Source organism: Neodiprion fabricii, chromosome 4, assembly GCF_021155785.1.
Source record: "Neodiprion fabricii isolate iyNeoFabr1 chromosome 4, iyNeoFabr1.1, whole genome shotgun sequence".
NCBI classification, from domain to species: Eukaryota; Metazoa; Arthropoda; class Insecta; order Hymenoptera; family Diprionidae; genus Neodiprion; species Neodiprion fabricii.
In genome coordinates this window covers 22,669,646-22,680,414 of record NC_060242.1, presented here as the reverse complement: position 1 = coordinate 22,680,414, position 10,769 = coordinate 22,669,646, and the positions used below count along the sequence as shown (strand labels likewise).

At 37.6% G+C, this 10,769-nt stretch overlaps 1 protein-coding gene and 1 long non-coding RNA gene across 2 annotated transcripts; one reads left to right on the top strand and one right to left on the bottom strand.

Annotated features, from left to right (window-relative positions):
* Nucleotides 1–1,946: 1,946 nt before the first annotated feature.
* On the top strand, nucleotides 1,947–10,211 carry LOC124180992 (mitochondrial amidoxime reducing component 2). Its single transcript, XM_046567037.1, has 5 exons — nucleotides 1,947–2,085; nucleotides 4,782–5,080; nucleotides 7,174–7,455; nucleotides 8,384–8,661; nucleotides 8,964–10,211. The coding sequence occupies exons 1-5, from the start codon at nucleotides 2,082–2,084 to the stop codon at nucleotides 9,268–9,270; spliced, it is 1,170 nt and encodes a 389-aa protein (XP_046422993.1). The 5' UTR covers nucleotides 1,947–2,081; the 3' UTR covers nucleotides 9,271–10,211.
* Nucleotides 2,080–6,868, bottom strand: LOC124180994. The gene is made up of 3 exons (XR_006870356.1): nucleotides 6,646–6,868; nucleotides 2,697–5,107; nucleotides 2,080–2,606 (listed from the first exon to the last, which is right to left on the bottom strand). It is a non-coding gene; the product is annotated as an uncharacterized LOC124180994 (long non-coding RNA).
* Nucleotides 10,212–10,769: the final 558 nt, after the last annotated feature.

Here is a 10,769-nt window from a genome sequence, read left to right as displayed (position 1 = left end):
CCCGCTTCGTTTTCTCGCCACAAGAGTGCGCGCTATCGACGCGTCATTCACCAGTTACGGTGATTTTCGCCCGCATATAGGCAATTAAGGGTACATGCACTACGCGACGTATCCGCCTGCATACAGGCAATTCGATGTACTCTTTATTCTCAAACTTCAGTCTCGAGCTGTTGCTCTGTCGTACAGGCGGAATCATCCTGTGTTAAATGTCCCACGGTACGCACATTTGGAAATACGTGATATAAGGTTCGGTGTTATCACCGACGATGACTAATCGTGTAGTTTGCTATATGTATATATCTATGTTTTTTATAGGCAAACATAAATATTCTTTCAGACCTAGCGAAAGGCTGCTCAGGGCGAAAAATAAATGGATTAAAATTTTGTACAATATTTAATCAGTTCTATAAGGAATCAGAACGCTTTTTATGACACTGTAGCACAATCATTTTACAGAAACTCCTCAAATCAGACCCTCGTAAATACACTTCAAATGCTCTGTGCAATATTTATAAGTTGTGAAGTTCGATACTTTTACAGTAATATATATCAGAGAGTGAAATGTCGATCTAATAGTTCCAAGTTTCCCAACTGAATTTTGCCCCAAACAACATCAAATGTTTCAGGAATATTAGAGAAATTTTTGACTAATGATTCAATTTTAAATGTGACTGAAATATTTCTAGATATTGTGTAAAATATTTCTAATACAGCTCTGACAGAATTCTTTTTGCGTAATACTGCATTCATATTGTAGAAATAGTGGAATGTTTTTAAGGAATGTATGAACTGCAGTAACGTGCATACATTTGTTGTTTAGAGGACGTTAAGTCGAGGGCTGAACTCGATTTCCAGTACAATGTTTGCAGCGATGTAGGTGTAGAAAGTTATAAACTTGGATTGACTGTATCCTTAGAATATAGCATCATTTTCAGCCATTAGATAGGTAAGTTACTTCGGTTCAAAGCATCATGGGAGGATGGAAAATTAGAAATTTGAAACATTACCTTATTTCAACTAGTGATTTTAGTTCTTGTAATCCTTGCAGACCTTGGATCGATAATTTATTCACGTCAGCAATAATTATTAAATATTTCGACAAGTTTGTGAGCTGCTAAGAAATTGATAGAAATATGTTTTGAGTCATACGTCGCGGGTTTTGTCGTTTTGGCTTTCTATTAGAGTAAGGATTAATATTTGTACTTCTGCCTAAACGCAAATATTTGCATCGCTGCGTCTTGACAAAATGTCACGAATCATGTGTTTTTATTGGTGGATCGCTTCGATAAGAAACACGATATATACCATCCTGAATACTGCGCGTTCTAGACGTTTTTTAATTTGACCTGTACCGACGACCAGGCAGAGTTCTACATGCAAAACTAGAGCAAAAGTCATCACAACGAAGTTTAAAATCATTCATGCGATACATTATATCCAGCGTCCATAAAATAATTTAATGCGCGCAGATAACATATAACTTGCATTAATCCATTTCATCAGGTTTTTGCCTCGATCAAAAAAATTACGGTACTCGGTTGTACATATTTTTTTTTTCAAATTAACACCGATCTATTTCTTTTAAACTGGTATCTCCCTCACGTGTCTGGATTTCACGAAATTTTCACCTCTGGAAGATACTTCGCAACGCGCGTCTATGTCTGCGGTTAAGTTATGTAGCACGCAGCGATGTTTTGCTCTTGGTAAGAACAGGGAGCGCCGTAAATAAGCGCAGTGCGTCAGATAGCGCAGATATCGAGATAACGGTGCCGCGAGTCTTTCAGGCCGGCCCGCGGCGTAAACTCGTGTAGATCTACATTTTTCCCACCGCCAGTAACTGTAGGCGCGTGCTATTAAGCCGACCGAAACTTGAGGAGTCCCTCGGCGCCGGTGAAATTACGCTAGCCAGTTCGCAAAGTCACATGCGCCGCTTGTAACTCGTTAGTCACATTCATGCAAGCCCGTTGTTTCGTCCACCGCCGATAGTGCAGTGCCGTGCTCCTCCTTAACCCGGCTTCACACCTCGGGGTGTGGATGTTTGGATTTTGACGTCTCCGGTGAAGACTGACATCCTCGCTTGAATGGGTAAGTCAGAATACGTCCATTTGAATTTTCGTTCCTTGCAGACGTGACAGATCAATGAAAAAAATGTCGAATCCCAGATCACAACACTTGTACCAGGCTCATATGTCGTCGAGAGGTTTTATTTCTACGCTGCAAACTGCAGATAAAAATGGTTTACATCATTTTTTACGTGAAACACATTGACGTTATCAATACGATAGTTTGGGATCGTATTATGGATGATTGTTTGAAAAAAATACCCGAGCTTATCTTCAGTAAAATAAACACGAGTGACTCCTGCACAGATAATGAAGTATCATTTGTGAATTATATTATGCACGGTGTTTCTACATCTTTAATAAGATAAAATTATAGCCTCGACACATAACATTTATTATGTCTGCTAACTTGAATTATTATCAAGCTCCAGTAATTCAAGTCAAAAGACACAAACGCTCGTTGAGTCGGAAATTTGTAGAATTTTAAGACACGTGTTTCGTAATGCACGTGTTCACGATCGTCTCTTGGACTCATCATCATACCTGCAACAATTAAATCACGTACTTGAAAAGTACAGAAATTGTGATTGTGATGTGTATGCTGTCTCGTTATTATTTTATTAGGCTGCATACGATTTTTTCCCAGCAAGTAGGCTCACGAACTGCTCGATTCGCGAAGTATTGATTCTGCTCAGGTCCTAGGTATCCTTGCCCATGGCGACGGAAATGGAAATGCAGCCGAGTGTAACATCGTGCATATTTACTCGAATCATGCAACGTAGCGTTCCATCCTTTCTTCACGTGTTCATCGGTTATCATGACGTTCATTCTATGCAAAGTACAACAGATATTCGAAACCCGGAAGAACCAGCGAAGCGTCGATAAAACCAAGAGAAAAAGAAAACGAACTAAAGAATGCCAAGAACTTTATGATCACGGATAGAAGATTACTGAAGCATATCGTGGTTCTTAAACATAATATTGAATTCTACGTACAGTTGAACACTCGCACTATTTTAAATCGAACCGCATGCGAATTAACAGTTAAGATTGGTTATTTGTTTCCTCTGAGTAAACGAAGTTATCATACCCAGACGGTTTTAAATTAAGAGGGTAATTTCCTATGTATATAGTTCATGTACTGTAAAAACTATTATTCAACGTACTGCTATTTCCACTGCAGAAGAATTATGCAGATCAAGTAATTCAGTTGAAACGGGTGTTATCTGCTCACTGTTCGTATTAAAAAGAAACTTGAAAAAAACTTTCTTTTCAGCGTTTAAATGATATTTATACCACGTGTTACGATAACCTACACATGATTATTTCTCGCACCACTACTGCAATTGGCATATTATACTACTAACGTTACTGGTACAGTGTTACAATATTGTCGAAAAATTATAATGCCATGTTTTAATTTTGCATGAATTTCATTCGAATTTAGTCCAAGTAAATACAATTATAGCCGTCGAAAATGAAATTGTCTGGCATATTTAGGATTTCAATATGCAATAGCCAGTTTCATTTCAGGAAGTTGTAATTAAGAAACCAACGACAAATCAATAAAAAATCACCCCATATTGAATTAGTGGCAATTTTTTTTTCAGTTTAGTTTATTTTTAGAGCAAGGTAAAAACTAAAAATTTTCGGAGAGTTTTTTATTAGAACGAGTCATCTTTGAGAAAAAATTATTCAATTTGTACTTCTTCGAAAGATTTGATAATTGATTAGTCAAAACTAAAAGTATAAAAAAGCAAAACTCTTTCGGATATAGTTTCAGGAGAAACGTAAATCGAAAAAAACTCTCGAGTCGGATTTAAGGTTCAACATACCGAACCCTTTCGACTTGAGTGAAAATTGCTCGTATGCATATTTTGACCAGCAAAAGAATGTCTACAATTTACCGTCCTTTTCTCTTAACGGAAATAATTAACGTTTGCTGATAGTTGACGAGTAATGAATATTTCACTTAATAAGTAGTTGCAGAATGATATTATACAGTTATCCCGTTTAACCGTGCGTGGAAGATGAAAGTGTAGACGTACGCTCTACTTGTTGAGAATTTAGGGTACAAATAATACGGGAACATGGATAACGTTGCAGTAGGACGTCCGATAATGAGAATGACATACATCTCATTTCTCATCACATTCCTGGCAAGAGTTATTCATTTCTAATGCTATCCCAGACCCGCTTCACATACACCTGAGAAACATTTTTTTCAACATCTAAGCGTGAAGTTATACGTACTGTTATTCAAAGTCGCCGATCAGGAACCGTGGTTTAAATTAATTATTAATCGAATAAACTCGTTCAGCGTAACGTATGCAATAAATAAACCAGGGAAAAATGAATTGATGCTATCAAAAAAGGAAAAGTTTCAGATTGTTGTTGTTGATCAGATCTTTCAAAATTCAACCACTTGTACCCATCATTGGTAAAATAGAAATTCAGAAACAGGTATCCATTTTCGGAAAAAAATGCATTTTTAACGCGATAGTACGATGCTCCAAAATGTTTTTGTTTAATTTCAATTTCTAAATATGCATCTTTTTCTCGGTCAAATAAGGCCCGTATAATAATCCTTTTTAATTGTCAGTGTACAAGCGAAACGACGAGCTCTTGAAATGGATAAATGGGGCATATCTCAGATTTGCAAGAGCGTTAAACAGCATCGCATTTAATACTTTAGCGTTCATTATTTTCTCATTAAAGAGAGATCGAGGTTGGCCTACGCAACGGCGGTCGTTGTCGGCGCTGGGACAGCCGTCGCTTTGGTATGGTGGTTTTGGACTCGTCGCCAAAAGGAACAGCCTCCGAAGAAGTGGCGGAAGGTCGGCGAACTGAGCGACCTCATCGTCTTCCCTGTAAAGTCTTTAGGTGCCGTACGCTTGAATACCATGGAATGTACGCCTCTGGGTCTCAGAGACGGCTGGCTCAGGGATCGGACTCTCATGGTCATCGACATGGACGGTCATTTTGTCACGGGAAGACAACTGCCGCGAATGGTCCAGGTACATCACAGTAATGGAAAAATGTCCCTGGGATATTAAACACAAAGATCTTATCAACAAGGTTTTTCAAAAATGTTTCTAAATAGTAGGTAGTTTCAGATTAGGCTAGCATTTTTTCTTTGCTGGAGAAAGGTCAATACGTTAGTTTTTATCGAATTCAATATCTTCCTGAGGGACAGGACTTTTACCTTAAGTGTAAAAGGGACCACACGCCATGTGACTTGAGGGGATGTTGGACTTTCGTCAAATACAGCAAACGTATTTTCCAATTCTTTTTTTTGACGAGTAATGAAATCTCTTTAAACTTTGGGAAATGATACGGATTATTACTATGCTTGTGGGTTGACTAAAAAGAATTTGGAAAATTGCCGGAAACACTAAAGTATTTGGTGATGGTACGCTACTGTACTTGTATTACATACTTTTTGTATTCTATCATCAATTTGCCGATTCATGGTACGGTTGAAGAAAAGTAGGTGGAAAAAGTGTTAATTGAGAGGTCCGATTAATCATCTAATAGAAAAAACGATTAATTAGAAAAGGCGATTGATCGATTGATCAATTAATCGGAAAAACGATTATCTGAGAATAAGGACTAGTTGATTTATCGGGAAAACGATTATAGAATTCCTGATTGATCTATTAATCACACAATCGTTTATGGTGGAACACGGAAGTATATCATTCTAGGTTTGATTCCAAGTGAAAGTTTGTGGAATTATTCATATGAATTATGTATGCAACAATGCGAAAAGTAATTACTCGCACACCTTTAACGAACTTTCGTTGAGCATAATCAAAAAGCCGAACACAAGGTGCCCCAGATTGAAAAGTTTTGAAAAACACGGGATATTTCTCTTGACATGAGCAGATTTCATCGTGGCGGAAACAGCTATTCCATCAACGATAGAAACTTGACTGTTCCGCTGCTTCTTATCAGTACCTAGCTACATTAAACGCTTCTCTGTCGTCACTTAGAAAGTACACGTACAAGCCCACTTTTGTTTCTATTGTTCTATACCGGCCGAGATAAGATTGACTGATGCGCAACTTAATTACCAACATCTTTTATGCTATACTGTGCATAATTATCTAATCCTACGGTAGTTGGAATCCTGTTGCTCAATGATTATAATTTGTGAAAATCTTCATGATCCGTTGACATTGTAAAAATATCTACGCGTGCATTGCACAACGTGTTTAAGAAACAAACAAATTATCACATTATTTAAAAATACTCTCCCACGAAAAAGTAATCTATGACAGGGAAAATGATCGATTCGGAAAAATCAGTTTTTCGCAATAGTGCGCAGTAATAACGCAAGCGTGTTTTACGCGTTTTTTCTTTCTTGTGCTCGGCACGTAAAGTAAATGTTTCAGCGATAATGAGATTAAGTGACGACTGGGCAGGTGCGGCGTACAATAAAAATCAAGTTTGAATCCTAGGAGTGAAAAGTGGTGTTTTCTGCACTCTGCTCATGCGCAATCGCAAAAAAATCTGACATTACGCGATACTAGCCTCGATTTCATGTTTCGTGAAAAAGACCGAGTTTGTATGTACCTACTATTGCTCAGTGATGTTTGCGAGTTGGTTCTTGATATTAGCCGGACTAGGTCCATTGCTTCTTCTAGTCTTCATCGCAACTTTTCGGGCGCTCCGATTTTCAGGAGATGGCGATTGGGCGACCGCCACGTACCGAATGAGATGTTCCGGAAAGTTGACTTGTATTGATATCCGTACGAGGCGCCATCTGGTGGTTCGTTTTGTTATTAACCGTGTTCACCAGATTCGTCACCTCTTCTACAATTAAGAAAAGCCATAGTTACACGAGTTCTACATGCGACTGCCTCTCTGCGGTGTTTGCTTAGGCAATACAGGCTGTTACCTTAATCTTACATTCAGCCAGGCCTGCGTTTGGTTCTTTGAACAGAACACTCCTGTTGTTCCAATGAAAGCGACGTTCATGCTCCCATGCTTGGTCTGCCAGACTGGGCTTGGATCTTTCATTAATTACACAACTACAACACTATCTACCATTATATTTTTAGCAACGATAGTGGTCAGAGTAATAATTATTGAAACCCTCGCGCAGGTTTCGCCGAGCATTTCAGGATCCACGCTGACTCTCAGGGCGCCTGGGATGATGGCGGTTTCGGTTGACCTGGCTGGCCTTAGAGGTAAAGGATTCCGAGCGGCTGTATGGGGCCAGCCAGTTCCAGCCCGAGATTGTGGCGAGGAAGCGGCTCGTTGGCTGTCCAGGTTCCTTCTCCAGGAAGATACCGGTCTCAGACTTGTCTATTATCCGTTAGACCGACCGACTAGAGATGTGCGAACGAAAAACAAGCCGTTCCCACTGGTCGTCAGCGAAGATACGGTAAGTTGATATTACAGACACACAAGCGGTGATAATCGGCTTCTATCCGGGATGCTGCAGAGGCACTCATAACGGCGCACTTAAATGTCCAGCACGTTTGATAATATTTATTCCTCGTCAAACGGTCGATAATCTGTGCACTTCTTTTACACGTTATCCAAACTACGCGAAATCCTGGAAAAAGATGGAACTGTTTTTTTCATATAGTAAATAAATTTTTCAATGATTTGACCATTTAGATACATTGAGGTATTGATTGTGAAAATAGAATCAATCAAACCGTTTCGTTGACTCGATTCAACCAGTAAATTTTTAATTCAAGCAACTGATTACAGACAGTTTCGAGTATGGGATGATCCAATAAAACTAATGCATTTAATTCAACTCTTTCAGTCACAAAAGCCACTATAGTGGCATATTTTTTTCTTATGTTTTCTCGTTTTTCTTATATTCCATAAAATAGTCTGACGTTTTTTTGCATTTTCAGGTAACCGAATTGCGTGACTGAAAGGATTAAAGCATCAAGCTAGATCCGATTAAGTAAAAAAAGCAAACTAGAATTAATTCTCATTCTTTTTCTCTGTCTATTATTACTCTGAAATCCATATAATATATCCAAGATATATAATTTCCTCTTTTCTCTCTATTTGATTTTCTTTCTTCCGTTCATCATTTTAACTTTTCATTTTGATTTCTCTATTTGAAAATATGTGTATCCATCAAGATACAATGCCTGATATTTATATCTCATCGAATATACAATTATTTGTGATTTGTATTCTGTTTAACACTTGTGCGATTTCGAAGGGATTGCACGTTAAAGTTAAATGAATTAATTGTTAGATCTATCTATGTTTCCTTTTTTTGATGCCAACACTTATCTACGTTAGCTTATATCATCGGTCAGTACCCACCCTTTATGTTACAGGGGGCGTATCCAGATGCGACGAGTTACACCTTGATGAACGAGGCCTCGATTGCGGACCTGAACACTCGTCTTGAGGACCCAGTGACACCGCAGCATTTTAGGCCAAACTTTGTGGTGAAAGGGGCACAGGTTTTAGAGGAAGATTCTTGGGACTGGGTGAAAATCGGGAACGTCGTCTTTAGAAACGTGAAACCATGCACGCGATGCATATTCACGACCGTCGACCCGGAAACAGGAATGAAAAGTCCCAAAGTAGAACCACTGAAGACTCTTAAAGGGTTCGTATCGATGTAGACTATTAATCAGCTTAGGGCATTAGCATATGATAACAGTTTTGGAGAAGTTTCGTCGGTCAAAAATCAGTGTTTTTGCTATAGAAAGAAATTGATATATCAATGTTATTAGGACTTGACAGCAAATCACGTGCAACTCTTTGTATGAAATGAAGATATTCAAGTCATTGGGTACCTACTTAACCGACAATATACCGTGAAAAGGAACTTCCAGTTTTGGTCTCCTTATTTTGTAACTCGTTAGTTGCGAACTATTCGATGAACTATAACAGTGGTTCTTCTTACAGTTACCGACAAATCAAGGACCCTGAGCTGAGACCGTTTACCGGCGATAGTCCTGTGATGGGAATACACCTGGGCTTGCGGTCTAACAACGGAAATGTCCGGCTCGGAGACGGTGTTTTTGTCGGTGTTCCAGAAGAAGAAGAGCCGTTCTACTCCCCTCCGCTATTGCATCGGTGGAGCTCTTGCGAACACGATGTTTTTCCGATTGAGGAAAAAATGTCAAAGGCTGACATAGATTATCCGGATTCATCATCAAGCTTCTTTGGGAGTGCCGCGAACATAATTGCCAGCTTATCTAACCTCGAGTGAGAAGAAAATATACAATGTTCAGTAAACAAAAGGTCTCGTACAGATATTTGACAAGGTTGGAGTTGGTAACGTTAAGGTGATGAAACATTGAAGAAAAAATCATTATTTGGCAACTTTAGATTGGCTTTTAAAGAGTCAAGATGGTTAACTATGAGTATGTTTTGCTTTATTACGATTTATTGGATTTCAGAGAATGCCAATGTCGTTGAATAATGATTTCTTTCTTTTTTTTTTTTTGTTTATTTTTTATATTTCATTATTGCGTCAAGGGGATGTCGGATTTTCGTCAAATACGGCGAATCGTATTTGACAATTGTCAGTTTTTTCTTATAATTAAAATCTGTTTATACTTTGGCAAATGACAGGAATTATGGCTGATTGGAAGCTTGTCAACCGACTAGACAAGGCTAGGAAAATTGAGATTACAAAAAATATGTGATTCAACTGCAGTGGCGTACGCTATAAATTGAAAAATCACGATACATACAGCGTCGTCATTTTTGATGATCTGTGCTTACAACGAAAACTAAGTGAAGTTCATTTTTCGTACAAAATGATGTGCGTGCGGAGTGTTATTTATTATAAGGAGTTTTTATTGTAAGAGAATTTTGTAGATCTTTTGAATGAGAAAATTTCAATATTGTATGGCTATCGGAAACTTGGTTACAGTTGGATGGTATTTTTTCATGTATTTTCAAAAATATAAATGAATTCAAGTACCTGGTCGATAGAATTTGTCTATTGTATAGTGATTCAGGAGACTAGTTGTTCTTTGCTTCAAATACCAACGGAAAGTCTCCCTGAAGAGTAGCGTTCTACGCAAAAATAATACAATAAATAAATGAATGAGTAAATCAGTTGAAGAGTTTCAATGAATAGATTAACCATGTTGACAGGTGTGTTATATATTTTTTCAGATATGGGTCAGTTTGAAAATTTTCGTTCATTCGACTAATATTATTCATCTGTATTTTAAGTAGTAATTGAACCTTTCGATGTCTTCCTGCGTTGTAAATACAACCGTGCTAACTTTGCTTGTTTTTTTTTTTTTTTTTTTTTTAATTCTATTCTGTGCTATCGAAGTACGAAGATTATTTCTTTTAAAATATTTTTAATTTGATGCATTTTAATTTTAATTGATATACAACGTGCGACTTTCAATACATTTTTTTATTTTATCATCTGCCTCAAAAATAGAAATGTAATAATAAGGTGATAGAGTTTGATTATTCGATGGTCTAAAACAGGATATGACCATGCATAATTTTCAAAGTATTTAGAAATCATGCAAGTGATACACGGAAAATGAAAGTCTCATTTTGAAATTATGTCTATCGAAGATGAAATTAATTGGAAGTGTCAACGGTTTGATATTAAGAAAAAATAAAACCCCGCTCATTTCCTAAGAAAACAATACCATATTTTATTATTACAATAATATTTATTTACACTACACAATAACAGGGGAGGATTTATATAAGTTGGTAATTAGCCTAGTT

Excerpts from the sequence above, each read along its gene's own strand:
- LOC124180992 (XM_046567037.1), top strand. Across the intron at positions 7,456-8,383 it reads TGGTCGTCAGCGAAGATACG|GGGGCGTATCCAGATGCGAC; the intron begins GTAAGTTGATAT and ends TTTATGTTACAG. Across the intron at positions 8,662-8,963 it reads CCACTGAAGACTCTTAAAGG|TTACCGACAAATCAAGGACC; the intron begins GTTCGTATCGAT and ends TTCTTCTTACAG.